The sequence below is a fragment of the Anas acuta genome, chromosome 1 (genome assembly GCF_963932015.1).
Source record: "Anas acuta chromosome 1, bAnaAcu1.1, whole genome shotgun sequence".
NCBI lineage: Eukaryota > Metazoa > Chordata > Aves > Anseriformes > Anatidae > Anas > Anas acuta.
Genome location: NC_088979.1, coordinates 7,924,533 through 7,946,680, shown reverse-complemented (window position 1 = coordinate 7,946,680; position 22,148 = coordinate 7,924,533). Strand labels below are relative to the sequence as shown.

The following is a 22,148-nucleotide window of genomic DNA, read 5'->3' as shown; positions in this document are numbered from 1 at the left end:
ATAACTTCAAGGATAATCTTCTCCCTAATTTTAGCAGGCACTGACCTGAGACTGACAAGCCTGTAATTACCGGGGTCTTCTTTTTGCCCTTCTTGAAAATTGGTACAACTTTTGCCAGCTGCCACTCTACTGGGGCCTCTCCAGATTGCCAAGACCATAGAAAAATAATTGAGAGAGGTCCCGCAATGATGTCAGCCAGCTCTCCAAGCACTCTGGGATGATTCCCATCCAGATGCATGGACTTGTTTGGATCCAAATCTTTTAATTTCAACATTTTAAATTGGGGCTTGGCCCGATTTATACAATATTACAATTATTACAATAAATACAAACAAACAAAAAAAAAAAAACAAAAAAAAAAAAACAATGAATACATTTTGTTGGTATTTTTCCTTTTTATTTCCACAATGTAACACCTTCTGCTATAGCATAATCCCTGCCATTGCCCTTGAAGATCAAGGTTTGTTTCCTCAGGAAGGCTGAAGTAACCAGCCATGGGAGCCAGCAAAGTCCTGTAACCAGATGCAAGTGTCACTAGGAGTCCGTGGTTCTAACCAGACTCAAAAAGAATAGCAACTTGGCTGAGCTAGAAGTAGGTGAAGTGCTTGCTCTCAGAAGTCACGTAGCTGCCACAGTTCCTTCCTGTGATGCAGTGCCAAGTGGGATTCTATTTCTTGTCAAATTCCTTCCCGATGTGCGCAGCAATGCCCTTCTCGATGTGCTTCGCCAAGGTCTGAGTGGCGCAATCAACAGCATCTTGCTGCTCCTCCTCTGACATGCCCGCATTCTTGATGCCTGCCTTTCAGACAGTCGCGGTTGCCTCCGGGGCTCCGCTCGTGACGCCACTGCTCCGCTTTGGGGGGATTTGCTTCCAGGGCCTGAGAAAGCTGGGGATGCAATCTCCCACCACGTGCACAGGCACTTTGCAGCGAACAGGGAACACAGCCAATACCAGCAGCCCTGTTGGCCTGTTGTGGTTTGACTCAGGTGGGCAGCCGAGCTCCACCACAACCGCTCTCTCACTCCCCCTCTCCTCAAAGAGGCAGGGGGAGAAAATACAACACAGAGAACTCGAGGTTTGAGATGAGAAAGGATTAATTAAAGGGAAAGGGAATGGGGAGGAAAAAAAGAAACAAGAGAAACAATAAGTCAGTGCGGAAGCACAGAGAGAGGGAAAAAAAATATTCTCTACTTCCCATCAACGAGCGATGTTCGGCCACGTCCTGGGAAGCAGGGCCTCAAAACGCGTAGTGGTTGTTCAGGAGGAACAGCCCCCTCCCCCAGGAGAGCCCCCCTTTTTATTGCTGAGTGTGACATCAGGTGTTATGGAATATCCCTTTGGTTGGTTTAGGTCAGCTGCCCTGGCAATGCCCCCTCCCCATCGCTTGCCCACCCCCAGCCTGCTGGCTCTTGGGGGCTTGGAAGGAGTCCTGATGCCGTGCCAGCACTACGCAGCAACAGACACAACACTTGAGCGATATCAGTGCTGCTCCAGCTACGAGTGCAGAGCACAGCACTGTGTGGGCTGCTGCAGGGAAAAGCTGACTCCAGCTCAGACAGACCCAACACAAGTACTGTTTCTGAGAAGCTTCTTAGCTCCTCTCGTAGTGCCTGGACTGCGTGCAGAGTCTTATTTTCTAGTTCTCCGGTGAGTGAAATTCCCTGGTTCGGTTTCCTAGAGGATTATCTGGAGTCCTCGTAATTCTGCGTGCGGTCTCAGGGGGCTTTGGCGTTGTGGGTCTTCAATAATAGGTACATGTGGAATTATTGCCCCCAGGGTGCAAGCTCCCTTCCAGCCAAGGGGCAACACCTTCCTGCATTTATTGCCGCAGAGCCAGTACTACCCCTTGCCATGCGGGACAGGCCATCCCCTTACAGGATTCTCATGTTGTATCTGCTATACAACAACTTCTACTGTTACTGTTACAAGTGTTACTCTAGAGTGAGGAGTCACTCCCTTCACAGCAATACTTTGTCTCAAGCAGATCCAATACTTTGTCTCAAGCACATACACTTACACATATACTTCCTTGCTGGTGCAGCTCCTGCTGCCTCGGCTGCAATGTTAGGGTTAGAGGGAGCATAACTTGATTCCTCCTGCGGAAAAGGAGTCTTATTGTTTACCTGTAAACTTGAAGCGGGAATTTTCATCAGACCTGCGTTGTGGCCAAAGGAGCAAAGTTCCTTTTAATGGCTTTTCAGGCCAGACAATTGGACAATATCTAACCTGTGCTTTTTTATCCTTTTCCCTAGTTTTGGGGTTGTTTTTCCAATTCCTTTTCTTTCTCCCCAAAGGACGAGCTTTACGCACAATTCCGAGGATTGTGCTTCTGAAGATCTCCAAGGATGGAGACGCCACAGCCTCTCTGGGCAACCTGTTCCAGCAAAGACACCGTTGTGTTACCAACACTGTCTCAGCCACAACTCCGAAGCATAGGACCTGCTTCAGCAGCCAGAGAAGCTGCAGGCTAAACAGCAGCGTGGCACAGCTGTGGCTCTGCTGCTGAAAGCTTCTCCACAGCTTGCTCTTAAAGCAAGGAGCAGGAACTCGTCCTACGGCTGCCCAGGGCTTTCCTCTCGCAGCCCCACCAGAGCCTGCCTCAAGCCACCTCTCTGCCAGCTCCACCGGCTCCCTGGCGCCCACCTTCTCTGGGAGCACTTCACAGTGCCTAGAGCCACAGGCCTCTGGCTGCCCGGACACAGGAGGAATCCCTGCTCCTGCTCCTGCTCCTGCTCCAGCTGCACTGCCAGGGTGGCCTGATGGGCGTCCAAGCTCGAGTGCAGTCTCTGCTGATGTGTGGGCAGTCAGGCAAAAGAGCCAGGAAGCTTACGCGGACGACCGAGCAGAGCATCTCCTGGCAGAGCAGGTAACGCGCAGTTACCTGGGAGCAGTTAGGGAGCTAAGCTGACTGCCCTGAGAAAGACTGAGCTGGGGCTGAGCCGGGGGCACTGGCTGGAAGGAGCCAGAGGTACCTGCCAATGCAGATCCTGCTGTGGGTGTGTGAGACGGTGTCCCTGGGGTGTCTGCCAGAATATGGGCTTGAGGGCCCCATGGCAACCACCGGGGCATTGTGATGCGTACCCAAAGGCCATTGTGACACGGAGGGGTACCCACGGCAACGGTGTCCCTTATAAAGCCCGAGCCCCGGGCTGCCCACTCACTCTCAGGAGAGCAGCTCTGTCAGGAGGCAGCAGCTCCCCTGGGTGCCCGTTGGAGTTCTTGGTCAGAGGACCTGGAGCATAGCATGGAGCAGCAGAATAAGGATGACTCCCAGCCCGCTGAAGGGCAGCGGAGCGTGCAGGAGCGGCGCCAGGTGAGGCTCAGGGAGCGAGATAGGGACAGCAGTGTGATGGGATGGCACCGAGAGCACCAGTATGAGGAGAACGGTGCTGGAGTGAGTCGGCCAGCTGGCCCTGAGCCCCTCCGACCTGGACACAATTATTCCCAAACCTGGGGCTTCTCCAAGAAGAGCCCACCCCCAGGACAGCCAAAGCCCACGTGGCCCTGGCAGTTCTGTGCCCAGAGGCACAAAGAGCAGCGTGGCCTAATTCAACCTGGCTGTGCGCAGCCAGGAGCTGCCTCCACCGTCCCTCCATGCGGACAGGCTGCCGGTGCGGTCGTGCCCAGAGAGCGTGCGTCACACTGGCAGCTGCCACACGGAGTCGGGAGCCCCAGGAGGGTTCGGTCGAACATCTTTGGCAGCCCTGGCAGCCTGCGATGAGCAGGCAGCACTCGCAGGAGGAGACAGGCAGGGCATTACCCTGGCAGGCTGAGCCCCGCTCTGCGTGGGCAGCTGCCAGGGCGTGCCGGGGGCCGCTGCAGGGCAGCTCACAGCAGCACTTCTAGCGGGGACACGGAGCAGAATGGCAGAAATGGCCCAAGTAACTTGGCCTTTCTTCTCGCTTCTCTTGCAGATGGAGAAGAAGCCGCAAGACATCAAGACACTGCCTCACCGTGGGGTGAGGCAGGCCGAGAGAATCCAGCTGCCAGCCCTGCCGCCTTTGCCAAGGCAGGCAGCGACTCCGGCAGCAGCACCCAAGCAAGTGCCTGCGGCACAGGCATCATCGTCTGAAAGGGCCACTTGCAAGCTGCCCCCTCTGCAAGCAGCAGCCTCTGCTTCTTCAGGGGGAGGAAAGGCAAAGTCATTGGGAACAGAGGCCCGCAGCCAGCAAGAGCTTTTGCCACCTCTTCCCTGCATCTCTGGCAACAGGGAGAGAGCAGAGAGGGCAGAGAGGCGGGAACGTGGCCCACACAGCCCTGTGGCCCCTGACGAGGTCATGGGCAATGCAATACGGTCCTTCGTGTCCACTGTTATAACAAACGCTCTAGCCTGCAATGAGGGAGCCAGCAGCAAGGCAAGGCTTTCTCCCTCAGGCAGAGGTCCCAGGACCAAAGGCCCCAGAACACCACCTCTCACCACAGCAGCGGCCCAAAACTCGAAGAGTCGGCAGTCGTCCAAAAGCAGCCTTGCATCCCCTGCCGAAGAAATGGAAGACCGAGTAAAGGCCTTTGTCTCCACTGCAATAAGAAATGGCCTTGCCTGGAACCAGGGAGCCATGAGGGAGGCAAGGCTTCCTCCCGTGGGCAGACCTCCCACGAGCAAAGGACACAGAACACCACCTCAGCCCGCAACTGGGCCCCAGAATTTAAAGAAGAGCTGGCACCCTGCCCCACACAGCCCTGCAGAATCTTGCATGGCACTGCAGGACACAGCACACTCCCGCGTGTCTGAAGTGCTGCAGAAGACGCAAAAAAGCTGGGAACACGGCCAACGATCAGCAGCACTTGGGGACCTGGCACAAACGGGGTGCAAATTGAGAGCAACAAGTTCAGCCGGGGTCCAGACAGACCTGGAGAGGACGTGGACGACTTCTCTGCCAGGGCCTGATTCCCGGGTATGCAGAGGAGCAAGGGCTTCCAGCAGAGACCCTGCAGCAGCTAGCCCAGGCCAGGGTAAGAAGAAAATACAACAGAGAGAGAAACACGTCAAACCCAGGCAGGGGACAGGCAACGAGGGGACAAGCCAAAGCCGGGGCAAGAAAGAGAGCAGTCCTGGGGGATGGGATGAAGAGGAGGAGATCGTCATCATCAACTCCTGGATCAACCCCAGGTTCGCCAGCCTCTTCACAGACGCACAGGACGTTCCCCAGGAAGAGGGCAGCGCAGCCAGCAGTGTGGACAGGGAGGCAGCAGAAGAAGCAAAACACCCAGCAAGCGCCTCTCCTGGCTCGCTGCAAACCATGGACACTGTCCCATCAGCTGCTCCCCAGGAAGAAATTCCTGGGGAAGAGAGGCACAGCACGCCTCTCACTTCAACAACAGCAGCCCAGAGCAGGCCAGCAAGTCCTCCAGCAGCCCCTGCTCTGGAAGATGAGGGACACAGAGCGCCTCCCCTGACATGTGGGGCTCCACAGTCAAAACCATCGGCCTCTCCAAGCCCCAGTGAGCACAGCACTGCGGTGGCGGTTGAGAGCCAGGGACGTGCCCGACATGCCTCCAGTGCCTGTGATGACGAGCTGGATGAACGAGTCAAGACCATCGTTTCCACAGTCCTACACCGTGCTGTAGCCATGAGCCAGGGAGCCGTGAGCAAGGCACCAAGTGCTCCCTCGGCCACAGGACCCAGCGTGCCTCCTCCCACAGCAGAGCCTGCAGACGCTACATCCTCAGCATCTGCCTTGGCTGGAGCACTGGGGGACCTGGCACACACGGGGAGCACAGGGAGAGCAACGAGATCAGCCGGGGTCCAGACAGACATGGAGAGGAGGCGGACCACTGCTCTGCCAGGGCCTGATTCCCGGGTATGCGCAGGAGCAAGGGCTTCCAGCAGAGACCCTGCAGCAGCTAGCCCAGGCCAGGGTAAGAAGAAAAAACAACAGAAAGAGAAACACGTCAAACCCAGGCAGGGGACAGGCAACGAGGGGACAAGCCAAGGCCGGGGCAAGAAAGAGAGCAGTCCTGGGGGATGGGATGAAGAGGAGGAGATCGTCATCATCAACTCCTGGATCAACCCCAGGTTCACCAGCCTCTTCACAGACGCACAGGACGTTCCCCAGGAAGAGGGCAGCGCAGCCAGCAGTGTGGACAGGGAGGCAGCAGCAGAAGCAAAACACCCAGCAAGCGCCTCTCCTGGCTCGCTGCAAACCATGGACACTGTCCCATCAGCTGCTCCCCAGGAAGAAATTCCTGGGGAAGAGAGGCACAGCACGCCTCTCACTTCAACAACACCGGCACAGAGCAGGCCAGCAAGTCCTCCAGCATCCCCTGCTCTGGAAGATGAGGGACACAGAGCGCCTCCCCTGACACGTGGGGCTCAACAGTCGAAGCCATCAGCCTGTGCAAGCCCCAGTGAGCACAGCGCTGCCGTGATGGTGGAGAGCCAGGGACGTGCCCGACATGCCTGCAGTGTCTCTGATGAAGAGCTGGATGAAAGAGTTGACACCATCGTGGCTGCAGTCCTACTCCACTCTGTAGCCATCATCCAGGGAGCGGGAGCCCCAAGCAAGGCAGCAAGTGCTCCCTGGGTCACAGTGCCCAGGGTGCCTCCTCCCACACCAGAGCCTGCAGAATGTACATCCTCGGCCTCTGCCTTGGCCAGAGGCCCTGTGGGGGAGGCCAGTGAAGCCCCTCTCGCTGCAGCAGCAACGCCACAAGAAGAAGGTGGAGAAGGGGCTTCTCCTTTGGCTGCAGAGCCTCTCCGGGAGGCCATCACAGATCTCCGCCCAGCAGCAGCTGACAAAGCAGGAGCAGCAGCCACTCCCTTGGTTCCTGGGCACCAGGTAAGCACAGCACACGTGGTGGGCACCAGGCATCCAGGGCAGCCCCAGGCAGAAGCAGTGCATTGGGTGTGCGTGCCGGGAGCTGCTTGCTGCTCTGCATTTCCACATGGCCCAGGCACAAGGGCTGACATCCCTTTCCTCAGCTGCCCGTGCTCTTCCTCTCCCCATGCAGGTGGCCATCGAGCAGGGAGGCCAAGCGCAGTCCTCCTCCTGCACCAAAGATACGCCAGCGGATGAGCCAGCAACATCCCAGACACAAGCGCCGTCCCAGGATCTGTTGGCCGGGCCTGTTCAGCGCAGCGAGCAGCACCAAGCACAAGGTTGGCAGCACCACGCGCAGGGGGGCTGGCTGGTCCTGGGCCACCCCTCCCCGGGGAAAGGCCTTGGAGGGGGGGACAGGCTCGCCCAACACCCGCTCAGGCCCTAACCTACACCTCTGTGTCCCCCACAGGCACCCTTGACCTCGCACAAGCCCCAGCGCGCCAGCCACGGCCCTCCCGCATCAGGAGGGCACTTCGCGCGCTGCGCAGGGCTTTCCGCTGCAGCTGCATCGCAGGACAGCGAGAGTAGCCGCGCCCGGCTGTGCCAGTCCCAGGAGGATGCTCGGAGCTGGCAGCTGACCCTCAGGAAGCTTTGCAGCGCCCACGGAAGCATCACTGCGAGGCACAGGACAGCGCCCCAGGAATTCAGATGCCCCACCACATCCTGCCCCCAGCCTCAGCTCAGCTGCAGCTGCTTTCTGCTTTCTGCTCTGAATAAAAGCTCAGGCAGACTTTTGCCCCCAGTGCTCCTCTCTGTGCCATTGATCTCAGGAGAAAGAGTGGTGCAGGCCATGCCAACCCGGGGCCTCTCACAGTCAGAGAAGTACAGAATCATAGAATCTACCACTGAACCATGTCCCTCAGCACCAGATCTACATGGCTTTCAAATGCCTCCAGGGATGGTGACTCAACTACTTCCCTGGGCAGCCTGTTCCAATGCTTCACAACCCTTTTGTTGAAGACTTTTTGCCTAAACCTAAACCTAAATCCACCTAAACCTCCCGCGGCCCCACTTTTTCCTCTTCTCCTACCGCCTGTTGCTTGGGAGATGGGACTGACCCCCACCGCACTACAACCTTCTCTGAGGTCCTTGTACACAGTGATAAGGTCTCCCCCAAGCCTCCTTTCCTCTAGGCTACATAACCCCAGCTCCCTCAGCACTCCTCACACGACTTGCTCCCTGGGCCCTTCGGCTGCTCCCTTCCCCTTCCTTGGACATGCTCCAGGACCTCCACGTCCTTCCTGCAGTGAGGGCCCCAAAACTGAACAGGGTATTCATGGCGCGACCTCACCAGAGCTGAGTACAGGGGGAGAATCAGGTTCACAAACCACGCGATGCTTACTACTACACCATATATGTACAATTTTATTTGACCAACCTTTATTTTCCCCTCTTCCTTTTTTTTTTTAATTATTTTTTTCTTCATTTCTCGTGACCAGAATGCCCGTTATTTATTTATTTATTTATTTGTTTGTTTGTTTGTTTGTTACTGATTTTTGCCCTGTTTCTCCTGCTTTTCTTAGCTATCCTCCTCATTTTGTGACTGTGGGACATTCCCCTTATCTGCTTAAAATACTTCACCTGGTATGCTACTGCCATGCCCGCACAATCCCTTTTGAAAATGCAGGGTTAGTGGAATTTTCCACTGCAAGAACCTGACATGCTGTCTGCAGCCTGCAAGCTCTCCTGATGTGCTGTCAGCAGCCTGCAAGCACGCAAGGGGAGGAAGTGCTGCAACAGCCGTTGCTCACCAAGCAGCTGCCCGGCAAGGAAAAGACAGTCAGTAGGACATGTGTCAGGACACTTTTCCTGCCGATGCAGCCAAATTCACCTGAGAAAGAAACAGGAAAAGTCTCTTTCTTTCTTATGTGGGACTCCGGGAAGACAGGCAAAGTTCTCCGAGAGCTGAAAAGTGGGCTTCTTTACCTGGAGGAGCTCAAAGCAAAAAACAAGAGCAGCCCCACTTTAATAAGGAAGGAGGCACCCAGCCCAGGTACTAAGACACGCTGAAAAGCAAGAAAGGAGGAGCAGTATTTAAGCATTTCTGGCACTGGAAATGCAGCGCGGGGCTTCCCCAACAAAGAAGATGGGCCCTTGTGCTTTGGCCACTGCTCATGGGAAGGTGCCAGATGGCGTCACTGCGGAGAGCCCTGGAGATGGCCTCAGTGTCTGGGAGCTTCCCAGCTCCCTCCTTTTTGCCCCCTACAGAAGAGCTGGGCTAGGAAGAGCACAGCCAACACCCTCAGCTCAGGAAAAACCCTCCACGGGGTTCCCAACTAATAGGGAAAGCCTTGAGAACCGGCTCCGGCTACATGCTGGCTTGCCCACTCGGGCCACAGGCAACGCACAAGCGCCAGGCAGTACGCATCCCGTCCTTCTGCTGGAGCTGGGCTCTTCTGTTGTGCATATTGCCAGAGCAGCAAGGGGCCCCTGGCACACCTGCACTTTGCAGGCTACCGCTGGGGCGTTTCTTCTGCTTGAGGAGGCGGGCTGTGGGGTGGCAGCTGCAGGAAGGAGCAGGCTACGAGGGCAGGACGAGGCTGCAAAGCCCACCTTGTTCAGTGCGAACTGCCTGTGCACGTGGTGGGGTATTGCATCCCCAACGTGCCCAGCCCCTGGAAAGCAAATGCCCCAAATCTCCTTTCAGCCATGCCCTGGGGACGGCAACAAGGCCGCCAATGCCATGCTGCAGGCTGGCACGGCCTGCAGATGCCAGGCTGCCAAGCCCAACGTGTGGCCGCCAAGCAGGCGCCAGCTGCCAGAGGCTGCAGGAAGGTTCCAGAAGCAGCGGCAGCAGCCCGCGCAGGGGCAGCCGCGAGTGCAGGAGCCGCTCCTGGGCTCTGGGCTCAGCGGCAGACGCCTGCCCCTGCAGGGAACGAGGCCCACCCAGAGCCTGCCCAGTGGCATGGGCCTGCCCAGACATCCTGGGGGGAAGCCCTGGCCGCAACAAGTGAGCGGGGGGCATGCAGAAGCCCCTCACAAATGCTGACGAAAAACAGGGCTCACAAAGTGAGAGGCAACCCTGCAAGACTTGGAGCAAAGAGGCACTGCCTCTCCAGACAGCACAAAGTTTCCTTCAGCACAAAGAAAAGGAAAGGCCTCTTGGCTCTAGATGCCGCCCGACACCACTGACAGCCGTGCTGCAGACAGGCCAAGGCCTCAGCCAGCTTGTGGCGCGGGGGGGAAGGCAGAACTGCCAAATGGCCGCCAGGGCTGTCAGAGGAAGGGTCAGGAGCTGCCCTGTCGGGGAGCAGCTTTTCTCTCTCTCTCTGTGCACTCAGGGAGCATCTTTCCTGTAGGGCCACCAGCGAGCTCAGCAACCCGGTACCGAGAATGAAGCTCTCTCATTTCTGGCCCGTACAAACCTCGAGCAGGCCCTGCGGAGCGTGCACAGTGATCCATTCGGGTGTGGAAAAAAAACTGTAGAACAGCCGTTTATTTGTTTATTAAATCTTAATGAAATAAAGATAAATATTATTGAAATAAAGATAAATATTACATCTTAATGAAATGAAATTAGAAATGTGTGTAGAGCGCAATCGCGGAAGCAAGACAGAGGCTGTGCGCCGCAGCCCTGTGATTTTCCAGGCCTCCTTTCTCTTCTCCATCACTTTCCCCGCCTGCACACTCCGTACTAATTGGTAGCTGCGTCAACAGAGAAAAAAACTCTCAGGTAGGATCTGAAGGTCCCCAGCTCTGCCTGCCCGCAGCCCCAGGAGCAGGGAGCACAGCCCCCTTCCACTGTGGGTACGTGACTGTCGGCTGCAGGGGAGCTTCAGGACTTTGGGTCTGCAGGGGAACGTCTGGAGGCAAGGTCCTCTCCACGGTCATTGCCTCCCCGAAGCAGCCAGGGGATGGAGAGCCAAAGCCCAGAGCTGAGCAACCCGCATGCTGGATCCCTCGGGCAGCCTGATGCAGCTCAGCTTTTCCTGGCCTTTGTGGGAGCTGGCCCACACTTACCTGGCACTTGATTTGCTGAGGGGAGCTGCCTCAGCCTTCTTTGCTGGAGGGAGAGGGATGAGGACATGCTGATGCTTCATCTCCACTGGTACCAGCTGCAGAGCGTTCTTCAGGTCCATGAGTGCCATGGAGGAAGCACACCCCCTCTGCAGCCTCTGCATTTCCGCCTGCATCTTCTGCTACAGGGGAAGCAGAAACAGGGAGCGTTTTTAGAGGGGAGTGCTAATGTGGGAGCTGTCCCATGGCAGTGGGGCAGTCGTCCCCTCAGGGTTTCCCCAGGCTCAGGGCAGTTTCCCTGCAGCCTGCTTTCTCTCAGAAAGGCAGCATGAAAGGCCCCAGCCCTCGGCCTCTGAAGCTAAGGGCAAGAACACTTCCAGGGCAGCGGGCTTTGCAGGAGCCCTCATCTTTCACGAAGGAAAACAAGGCTCAGAAAGGGCAGGTTTTTCTCTTGGAGAGAAGCTTCGTGGCAGAGCTAAGAGGGGAAGAGTGTGCACTTGGCCCCCTGAGAGAAGAGAAAGGTTCCTTCTTGAGTGCTTGAAAGCACTTGTCATACCCAGGCCCTCTCTCTTCCATCCCTTTTGCCATGAGCCTTGCACGGGGCCCACATGTGCTGTGCCTCCCACTCTTTCTTCAGCTGCTCCTCAACCATCAGTTCCTGCAGAGTTCTTTTGTCTTGCTGACGGCACAGGCAGCCTATTTCCTGCAGGGGAGAAGGGCATGAAGTGGTTAGAGAAACGTCAAATCTTCAGAAGCACTACCCTTGTAACAACCCTATCCCTGTTCTGCCATCCTTGTGGAGCTCACCTGATGCATTGAATATGAGCCAGCAGTGTGCTCAGGTGGCCAAGAAGGCCAACGGCATCCTGGCTTGTATCAGAAACACTGTGACCAGCAGGGCTAGGGAGGTGATCGTCCTCCTGTACTCGGCTCTGGTGAGGCCGCACCTCGAGTACTGTGTTCAGTTTTGGGCCCCTCGCTACAAGAAGGACATCGAGGTGCTTGAGCGGGTCCAAAGAAGGGCAACAAAGCTGGTGAGGGGCCTGGAGAGCAAGTCCTATGAGGAGCGGCTGAAGGAGCTGGGCTTGTTCAGCCTAGAGAAGAGGAGGCTCAGGGGTGACCTTATTGCTCTGTATAAGTACATTAAAGGAGGCTGTAGCGAGGTGGGGGTTGGCCTGTTCTCCCATGTGCCTGGTGACAGGACGAGGGGGAATGGGCTAAAGTTACGCCAGGGGAATTTTAGGTTGGATGTTAGGAAGAATTTCTTTACTGAAAGGGTTGTTAGGCACTGGAACGGGCTGCCCAGGGAGGTGGTGGAGTCACCATCCCTGGAAGTCTTCAAAAGACGTTTAGATGTAGAGCTTAGGGATATGGTTTAGTGGGGACTGTTAGTGTTAGGTTAGAGGTTGGACTCGATGATCTTGAGGTCTCTTCCAACCTAGAAATTCTGTGATTCTGTGATTGCCAGCATCTTGCAAGCACACAAGACGAGGATTTGCTGCTATAGCTTTTGCTCAACAACCTGGTCTTGCTTTTCCAGCAGGCGGCAGCTCTCTGCGAGGACCAGTGTCTCTTTTCTGAGGTCTGGCCCAAGGAGAAGCCGTGGTGCAAGCTGTGGCAGCCACCTGCCAAATCAGAGAAGTAGAGGCCCTCATCCAGACCCTCCCAGCAAAGAGGGGAGAGAGAGAACCAGAGATAGGGGAACCCTGTCCCTTGCTGTACCCAGAGGTCTGGAGTTCCCCGAAAAAATGGAGGCTCCTTTGCAGCTGCATTGGATGAGTGAACAACCGTGGCCTTCTGCTCTGAGCTGCTGCAGCAGCTGCTTCCCTGGCTGTACACTGGCAGTGTGCGCAGGAGAGCAATGCCTGCAAAAACATGCTTTGTGCTGAGCATGCAATGATTAGAGAGAAACATCAAATCGCCACAAAGGCAACCCGTGAAACAGCCCGGCAATGGGCACACAGATGCAGTGGCTACTTGTCCTGCTCTCTGGTGAGCCTCGCAGGCAGGGGCTTGAGTTTGGGGCCAGGCTGCAGCACAGCGCTTGCCCTTCCCCTTGTGAGATATGTTCATCTGATTTGTGTCAGTATGGAACAATGCTAGGGCCGCATGGTATGATGAATGTGACCTTCTGTCTTACATACCCTTGTATAACCACAAGTCTAAGAAGAACAGAGTGGTTAATGTATATAATTCACGTACCTCGCAAAGGAATGGTTTAGCAATTCGTGTCAATAGAGAGCTTGAAGGGCAATGTATTTGTAGGCTTTTCCTTGAAGTCTCTGATATCTGGGGGGTTTCAGAATAACTGCTAACTATTATGACTATTGCATGGGACACTATGCAAGTCTCTGATATCTGGCCAGGAGATTAAGGAGATGGTGAGAGCTGAAGAACAACTAAAAGACAAAGCTTGCAGGGGATGTTGCACAAGTCTCTGACATACAGCCAAGTTGGACAAAGGAGAAGGACAAGAGGGAGGAAGACTATGAGCCTTCAGCATGAGAGACCCCCAGAGACCCCCAGAGGGACCACCGGAGACTGATACACATGCTCCAGTTGGGATTCCAGAAACTAATTATAATAACCCTGTTTTATTTAGAAGTAGTAATGAATATGTATCAGCCTAGGAGCATACAAATCAGCTGCTTGATGTAACTGGTGTGTGTCTTGGTGGAGCAGAGACTCCCAGTGCACCCATCGCTGTTTGCTTACCTCTATTCCTTTAATAAATTGTAAACTTTGATTATAGTCCTATTTTGAAGACTGAGCCATTTATTACACCCTCTTATCCCATCCTCGAGGAGCTCTCCTGAATGAATGCTGTCAGCATTCTGCAAGCACACAAGAGGAGGATTTGCTGCTACAGCTTTTGCTCAGCAAACGGCTGCCCAGCAAGGAAAGGGCAGTGGGTGGGACATGTGTCGGGACCCCTGTGGAGCTGGCCAAGTCCCCCTGTCCAAGGAAAGCCGCTCGCTGACTCAAGGACAAGAGCCCAGGGGCTGCCTCCTCCAGCTGCCCCCCAGCCTCACCTGGGAGAAGGCTCTTTTCCCCCAGCAGCCTGCCCCAGCTGTGCCTCCTCTGTCACCCTGGGGAATCTGGCTGGAGAGAGACTCTGCCGTGAGAGCAGTTAGCTCTTGTCAGCTGTAGGCATCCCTGTAAGGAGGCAACAGGAGGGCTGGTAAGAGAAACCCTTGGCGGTGTCTCGGGCATGACGGCTCTCATGTTACCTTTTCAGTTGGAGTCTTCCCCCATCCCTGACACTCCCTTCTTTTCAGCCTTCTTCTCGGGACTTTGAACTGGATTACCCCCTGCAGCTCTTCCAGATGGAATGTAGAGCCCAATCCTGGAAGCAAGAAGAGGACAGCAGTGTGATTCCAGGCCACCACACTCAGTAGTTGCAGTGCCCTGGCCTTGACGCCAGCCATGGGCTGCAGACGCAGCACACTCACCTGGGAAAGACGATGACTCCTCCAGACTCTGGCTGTGCGAGGACACCTCTTCGGTCCCATGTGGCCAAATCCGTTGTGCCTAACCTCTGCAGGAGAGACAGTCCTGGCTGAGACCATGGCCAGGAAGGGATGCCCTTGCCAGCAAAGGCATCAGGGCTCCTCAGGCAGAAAGCCAACGCAGCCATCAGGGTGCCAAGAGCTCGGAGAGGGAAGTTTCCAGGAGCTGCTAGCGGCCAGAAGGTGCAAGGAGTTGCTGGGATGCACTGGGACAATGCACCCCAAACCCTCCCAGTCCCTTGAAAGCAGGGGCAAGGGAGGTTAAGCTGCAAGCTAGCCCGCTCCTGCAGCACAGCAAAGTGTCAAAAGACCGTCCTGGTCTGCGTTCTGCCAGCCTGTTCCTCTTCACTTCTTTTTCCTGCTTCTTTATTGATGTAACTTCATCGTGCTGCCTTTTTTATCTTGAGGGCGGTTTCCCCTCTTATACCCTTCTCCCCACAGCAGTTCTTTTCAAAACGACTTTTCATTGGTCAAACAACTTTGAATGTAACAACAACAGCAAACACACAGAAACATCCATGCCTTACCAGCTGGAGAAAAAGAGAACCAGCTGGAGAACAAGAAACCGGAGACTGCACAGAGTCTCCTGAATCACCCTTTGTTCCCTCTAAACTCTTTGATATTCCTGATGGCCTCATCGTTAAGAGTCTAATGTTGTCTCACTCATGGGGTTTTCCAACCCCCATGGCCACATTCCTAAATCTCCCCCTTCTTTATTAATATCAACCATTTTCTCGACACGAATTACCACTCCATATATAACATTAGGGAGAGATTTAACAGTCAAGTTAGGATTATGATTGAAGAACTGTGAAAAAGGAAGAACAGTCGCAATGAAATTATTAACAGAAAATGATGAAAAAGAAATAAATCCCACGGTATGGGTAAGGGCAGGAAATCGAGGAGGGCTTAACATAACTCCCTTAAAGATAACTGTTCAAGAAGGGAGCGGAAGAGTTAGACAACGACAGTATCCTATCTCTTGTGAAGGAAAAATGGGCCTGAAACCTACAGTGCAAACTTTAGTTAAAGATGGTCTTTTGGAGCCTTGTATGTCACCATATAACACTCCAATTTGACCAGTACGAAAGCCAGATGGTTCGTACCGATAAGTACAAGACCTGAGAAAAGTTAACAAGATAACATGAAAGCACCACCCTGTGGTTCTTAACCCTTATACCCTGATGAGTAAAATCCCTTATGAGCACAAATGGTTCAATGTTATAGATTTAAAGGATGCCTTTTGGGCATGCCCACTAGATCCTGAAAGTGGATACATTTTTGCATTTGAATGGGAAGACCCCGAGACAGGTGGTAAACAGCAATATAGATGGACTGCTTTGCCTCAGGGATTCACTGAATCTCCCAATTTGTTTGGGCAAGAATTGGAAAAGATTTTAGAAACATTTCAGATTCCAGAAGGGGTGATGTTGTTACAGTATGTGTATAATTTATTGATATCTGGGGAAGAAAGATCGGAGGTAAAAGAAGCCACCAATAAACTCCTGATTTTTTTAGGAGAACACGGGCTAAGGGTATCTGAAGATAAATTACAGTGTGTAGAAAAAGAGGTTAAGTATTTGGGACATTTAGTCTCTGAGGGCAGACGGAGAATAAACCCTGAGGGGATTCAGGGAATTGTGCGACTTCCTCTCCCTAAAACAAAGAAAGAGTTGAGAAAATTTGGGGGTTGAACTGGATATTGCAGACTGTGGATAGAAGCATATGCACAGAAATCAGAGAAATTATATCTCAAATTATTGGAGGAAGAACCTAATATACTGAACTGGATTAAAGAGGAAGAAGAAGTAATGGAAAATTAAAAAAAAAAAAGACCTTATTACAGCACCAGTCTTAGCTCTTCCTGCCCTAAAGAAATCATTTTATCTTTTTATAACTGTAAGTGAGGGTGCTGCTTTGGGGGTGTTAACCCAAGAATGGGATGTGAGGAATGTTTTAACAATTCCAATTCGTGTCCATAAATTCGTGTCCATAAAGAACAATTCTGTTTGAATCCTGTCTGCCTCTGGGCCCTGCACTGGCAATTTAACTCTTGAACCACAAATGCAGTGTGTCCCAGTCTCCCCCTCATTCTAGTCAATTTATCACGTCTTCAGAAAACACTCCTTAAATTTATGAACCTGTTTGCTTTTGTTATTCCTGACTTCTAGTTCTAACAGTTACAATTTTTTTCTGTCTTCTTTGAGATTGATTTAACACTGCTATGGATGTTATATAGATGACTGTGAATAGCTGGGAAAGAATGTTTTAATTGCTCGTGAGTCGTCAAGCTGTTTGGGAGTTTCAGAACAACTGATAATAACTGGTGACTGCTGGTGACTGTTATGAGATACTATGTGGATCCTTGGTATCTGGCCGGGGGGGCCAAGAGATTAAGAGGAAGGAAAAAGAAGCTGAAGGACGGTTGGGAGACAAGACCTGTGGAGAGTGTACAGAGAGTGTTCCATAAACTTAAGCCATTTATAACAGGGAGATAAAAAGAAACCTGTAGCATCTTTGTCTAAATTATTAGACCCTGTATCCCAGGGATGGCCAGAATGCATTCAGGCAGTAGCAGCAACTGCCTTATTAGTAGAAGAGAGCAGGAAATTCACCTTTGGAGGACAACTGATTGTTGCTACCCCTCACCAAGTGAAGGCTATTCTCACTCAGAAAGCAGGAAGGTGGCTGACAGACTCCAGAATACTAAAATATGAAGCTATACTAATTGAAAAGGATGATTTAACTATAACTACAGAGTCTGTTTTGAATCCTGCCTCCTTCTTGTCAAAGGGAATTGAGGATCCAATAAATACGGAACATAACTGCTTACATTTAATAAATTACCAGACAAAGGTAAGATTAGATTTGCAAGAGGTGCCCTTAGAGGAAGGGGAAATATTGTTTATAGATGGATCTTCTAAGGTGGTACAAGGAAAGAGATGTAATGGTTATTGCATCATTGAAGGACCGGATGGGAATGTCGAAGAAATGGGAAGACTGCCTAACAATTGGTCAGCTCAAACCTGTGAATTATATGCATTAAATCAAGCATTAAAATAATTAAAAGGGAAACAGGGAACTCTATATACTGACTCACAATATGCAAATGGGGTGGTACATGCATTTGGAAAAATATGGGAAGAAAAGGGCTTAGTAAACAGGAAGGGAAAGGAATTGGTTCATGAAGAATTAATTAGACAGATTTTGGAAAGTCTGTTACTACCAGAGGAGGTTGCTGTGGTGCACGTGAAAGGACATCGAAAAGGAAACTCCCTAGTTAAATGGGGAAACAGGATTGCAGATGAAAAGGCTAAAGAAGCAGCTTTGCAATGAGAGGTAGAAGCAAAGCTGCTTCTTGTACCTGAAATAAAACCTCCACCTGAAAAGCAAATATTCAGTAAAAAGGAAATAGAAGCCTTTAGGGAATTAGGAGCAAAGGAGTCCGAAGGACGGTGGACTCTCCCTGATGGGAGAGAAATGGTAAACAAACAGATAATGAGAGAAATGTTAGCCGTTCTACACCAAGGAAGCCACTGGGGAGTCCAGGCAATGTGTGACACCGTATTAAGAAAATATATACGTATAGGCATGTACGCTGTAGCTAAACAAGTGTGTAATAGTTGCATAACATGCCAACGAGTGAATAAGAAGGCTCTACGGAAACAACCCCTGGGCGGACGGGAGCCAGGGCTTCAACCTTTTCAGAGCATCCAAATCGATTTTACTGAATCACCTAAAGTAGGCAGATTTAAGTACTTGCTGGTGTTGATTGACCATTTGTCAGGATGGGTAGAAGCTTTTCCTTCAGCATCAGCAACAGCTAGTGTGGTGATAAAGGTAATCCTGGAACAAATAATCCCTAGATATGGGACTGTTGAAAATACAGATTCAGATCAAGGAAGTCATTTCCCTTCATCTGTTTTACAAGGATTCATGGGAGCCTTGGGAATAAAATGGGAATTTCATACTCCATGGCATCCTTCCTCATCAGGGAAAGTGGAGCGAATGAATCAGACATTAAAGAAACATCTGTCAAAGCTGGTTTTAGAGACTAAGTTTCCCTGGACAAAGTGTTTACCTTTATCACTTCTCAGAATTCAAACTGCTTCTAGAAAAGATGTAGGAGTTTCACCATATGAGATGTTGTTTGGACTACCGTACCTGGGTAGAAACGGTGAGATACCTATTTTTGAAACTAAAGATATTTTCCTCAAAAATTATATGCCTGGATTATCTTCTTCCTTAGCATCTCTCAGGGTTCGTGGACTGTTGGCTCAAACTCCGCCTTTGGAATTCCCAGTACATTCATTCCATGCAGGAGATAGGGTCCTGATACGCACCTGGAAAGAATCAAAACTTCGGCCTGAATGGGAAGGACCATTCCAAGTACTGCTAAGCACTGAAACAGCTGTAAGAGCTGCGGAAAAAGGTTGGACTCACTATACTCGAGTGAAAGCACCTACCGACCCTAGCGCCTGGGAAGTTGTTCCTACAGACGACTTGTTGAAAGTTAAAATCAAAAAGAAAAATCTCGGAACAGACTCTGAGCAGGATAAAAGCTTACCATTGTAAACTAACCCTTTATTTTCACAGGTAACTAAAAAGGACAGACCTATAACAAATTGAAGTGCTCCCAAGAGGAGTTTTTTATAGTAGTAGTGTACATCTTATTCTTTGCATTAATAATTATTTGGAAGCCTAAGGTTTAAAAACGATGATAGCGAAGAATCAACTATTAATTGTGTACCTCTCAGAGGAGGCCTTGGTCAAGTGGAAACTTGGAAAAGCCTTGGGAATAAAATGGGAATTTCATACTCCATGGCATCCTGCCTCACTTCAAAGCACTTCAAAGGCTTACCACCCTTGCCAGTGAATTGGCAGAAAAAGTAGGCATATTTACATCCTTGATTGCAGTTGTAGTAGGAGTTTTGACAGCCATTGGTTGCTGCATTATCCCCTGTGTAAGAGGACTAGTACAGTGGTTAACTGAAACCGCACTACTGAAACAAATGACCATGGAGCCACCACCTTACTCAGATAAGGTGATAATGAGGAGATGGAAAGCAAAGAAAGCAAAGAAGAAGAAATCTACCAAATTACACCTTAGAGAAAGGTTTTGCAAAAATCAACAGTTTATGAAGAAGAAAAGGGGGGAATTGTGGGAATAGAAATGTTGTTTTTGCAGAGTTACATTGTTTAGAGGGAAGGAATGTGGTACTGAGATATGCTTACAGTGATGAGAAAGCTTAGCAGGCGACCTTGTAAAATGCAGACAACCAGATTCCTTAGGACAATATTAGGTGAAAATTGCAGTGTTAAGTCAAGTCAGATAAGTGAAGAAACATTACCCCTTCAAGCAGTAAAAACGTCAAAAGAAATTTGAAATTTAACAGGCCGGCAACCGAAGGCCATGCGTTGTTTGTGAAGCATCAGATAGATTGTGAACCTGGATTACTCACACAGTGGGGAAACAGGGGAGGGTCCTGTCATCAAAAGGTATATAAACTGTGTTTTGGAACTAGTAGGCACGCTCTCCTGCTTGTGGGGCGCCCGCCATTGCAATCACAAATAAATTACTACTTCACTGAGATCCTCGCCTGAGCCTAAGTTATTGGCTACGGAGTGTTTCTCACATAGGGCAGCTCATCCAGCAGCGTGGGCAGGGAGGCCTGAGTGGCACCATCAACAGCATCTTGCTGCTTCTTCTCTGACATGTCCGCATTCTTGATGCCTGCCTTTCAGACAGTCGCGGTTGCCTCCGGGGCTCTGCTCACGTCGCCACTGCTCCGCTTTTAGGGGATTTGCTTCCAGGGCCTAGGAAAGTTGGGGATGCAGTACCCTTGGGGTTGGTTTTGGGCTCTGGGTTTGCCTTATCCCCTGCAGGGGCAGGCGTCTGCCCCTGAGCCCACAGCCCAGGAGCGGCTCCTGCAGTCGTGGCTGCCCCTGCGCGGGCTGCTGCCGCTGCTTCTGGAGCCTTCCTGCAGCCTCTGGCAGCTGGCGCCTGCTTGGCGGCCGCACGTTGGGCTTGGCAGCCTGGGATCTGCGGGCCGTGCCTGCCCATGGAAATCAAAATTGTTCTAAAGGAAAAGAAATTTGTTAAACAGGTCCTAACCCTCGTGAACCCATGTTGGCTGGGAGAAATGACTGCACTGTCCCCCAGGCGCTCTCCAATAACTTCAAGGATAATCTTCTCCCTAATTTTAGCAGGCACTGACCTGAGACTGACAAGCCTGTAATTACCGGGGTCTTCTTTTTGCCCTTCTTGAAAATTGGTACAACTTTTGCCAGCTGCCACTCTACTGGGGCCTCTCCAGATTGCCAAGACCATAGAAAAATAATTGAGAGAGGTCCCGCAATGATGTCAGCCAGCTCTCCAAGCACTCTGGGATGATTCCCATCCAGATGCATGGACTTGTTTGGATCCAAATCTTTTAATTTCAACATTTTAAATTGGGGCTTGGCCCGATTTATACAATATTACAATTATTACAATAAATACAAACAAACAAAAAAAAAAAAACAAAAAAAAAAAAACAATGAATACATTTTGTTGGTATTTTTCCTTTTTATTTCCACAATGTAACACCTTCTGCTATAGCATAATCCCTGCCATTGCCCTTGAAGATCAAGGTTTGTTTCCTCAGGAAGGCTGAAGTAACCAGCCATGGGAGCCAGCAAAGTCCTGTAACCAGATGCAAGTGTCACTAGGAGTCCGTGGTTCTAACCAGACTCAAAAAGAATAGCAACTTGGCTGAGCTAGAAGTAGGTGAAGTGCTTGCTCTCAGAAGTCACGTAGCTGCCACAGTTCCTTCCTGTGATGCAGTGCCAAGTGGGATTCTATTTCTTGTCAAATTCCTTCCCGATGTGCGCAGCAATGCCCTTCTCGATGTGCTTCGCCAAGGTCTGAGTGGCGCAATCAACAGCATCTTGCTGCTCCTCCTCTGACATGCCCGCATTCTTGATGCCTGCCTTTCAGACAGTCGCGGTTGCCTCCGGGGCTCCGCTCGTGACGCCACTGCTCCGCTTTGGGGGGATTTGCTTCCAGGGCCTGAGAAAGCTGGGGATGCAATCTCCCACCACGTGCACAGGCACTTTGCAGCGAACAGGGAACACAGCCAATACCAGCAGCCCTGTTGGCCTGTTGTGGTTTGACTCAGGTGGGCAGCCGAGCTCCACCACAACCGCTCTCTCACTCCCCCTCTCCTCAAAGAGGCAGGGGGAGAAAATACAACACAGAGAACTCGAGGTTTGAGATGAGAAAGGATTAATTAAAGGGAAAGGGAATGGGGAGGAAAAAAAGAAACAAGAGAAACAATAAGTCAGTGCGGAAGCACAGAGAGAGGGAAAAAAAATATTCTCTACTTCATAGAATCATAGAATCATAGAATATCCTGAGTTGGAAGGGACCCTTAAGGATCATCAAGTCCAACTCTTGACACTGCACAGGTCTACCCAAAAGTTCAGACCATGTGACTAAGTGCACAGTCCAATCTCTTCTTAAATTCAGTCAGGCTCGGTGCAGTGACCAGTTCCCTGGGGAGCCTGTTCCAGTGTGCAACCACCCTCGCCGTGAAGAACTTCCTCCTGATGTCAAGCCTAAATTTCCCCTGCCTCAGCTTAACCCCATTCCCGCGGGTCCTGTCACTGGTGTTAATGGAGAAAAGGTCTCCTGCCTCTCGACACCCCCTTACGAGGAAGTTGTAGACTGCGATGAGGTCTTCCCATCAACGAGCGATGTTCGGCCACGTCCTGGGAAGCAGGGCCTCAAAACGCGTAGTGGTTGTTCAGGAGGAACAGCCCCCTCCCCCAGGAGAGCCCCCCTTTTTATTGCTGAGTGTGACATCAGGTGTTATGGAA

General features: G+C 51.7%; 2 protein-coding genes and 2 pseudogenes across 2 annotated transcripts in view; 1 reads left to right on the top strand and 3 right to left on the bottom strand.

Annotated features, from left to right (window-relative positions):
• Positions 1 to 256: 256 nt before the first annotated feature.
• Positions 257 to 4,559, bottom strand: LOC137850027 (dynein light chain 1, cytoplasmic-like; annotated as a pseudogene).
• A 1,541-nt stretch (positions 4,560 to 6,100) lies between these two features.
• On the top strand, positions 6,101 to 7,565 carry LOC137850059 (myristoylated alanine-rich C-kinase substrate-like). Its single transcript, XM_068670291.1, has 3 exons — positions 6,101 to 6,780; positions 6,953 to 7,100; positions 7,232 to 7,565. Exons 1-3 carry the CDS (start codon positions 6,148 to 6,150, stop codon positions 7,348 to 7,350), a joined length of 900 nt encoding a protein of 299 aa, XP_068526392.1. The 5' UTR covers positions 6,101 to 6,147; the 3' UTR covers positions 7,351 to 7,565.
• A 911-nt stretch (positions 7,566 to 8,476) lies between these two features.
• The window catches only part of LOC137847173 (coiled-coil domain-containing protein 81-like), a 68,018-nt gene continuing 54,346 nt past the window's right edge, over positions 8,477 to 22,148 (bottom strand). Inside the window, exons 1-4 of the transcript XR_011090921.1 lie at positions 14,232 to 15,325; positions 14,010 to 14,125; positions 13,812 to 13,935; positions 8,477 to 8,496 (exon numbers count right to left, since the gene is read on the bottom strand). The gene's annotated coding sequence lies outside the window, so the exon portion shown is untranslated. Of the gene's footprint in view, positions 8,497 to 13,811; positions 13,936 to 14,009; positions 14,126 to 14,231 lie in introns of the transcript that reaches the window.
• On the bottom strand, positions 20,718 to 21,263 carry LOC137850026 (dynein light chain 1, cytoplasmic-like; annotated as a pseudogene).

What these genes read in the sequence shown, in the direction of transcription:
- LOC137850059 (XM_068670291.1), top strand. Translation starts at nt 6,148, where the DNA reads ATGGACACTGTCCCATCAGCTGCTCCCCAGGAAGAAATTCCTGGGGAA. An exon ending in CCTTGGTTCCTGGGCACCAG is followed by an intron (nt 6,781 to 6,952) that starts GTAAGCACAGCA and finishes CTCCCCATGCAG; the next exon opens with GTGGCCATCGAGCAGGGAGG. An exon ending in CGAGCAGCACCAAGCACAAG is followed by an intron (nt 7,101 to 7,231) that starts GTTGGCAGCACC and finishes TGTCCCCCACAG; the next exon opens with GCACCCTTGACCTCGCACAA.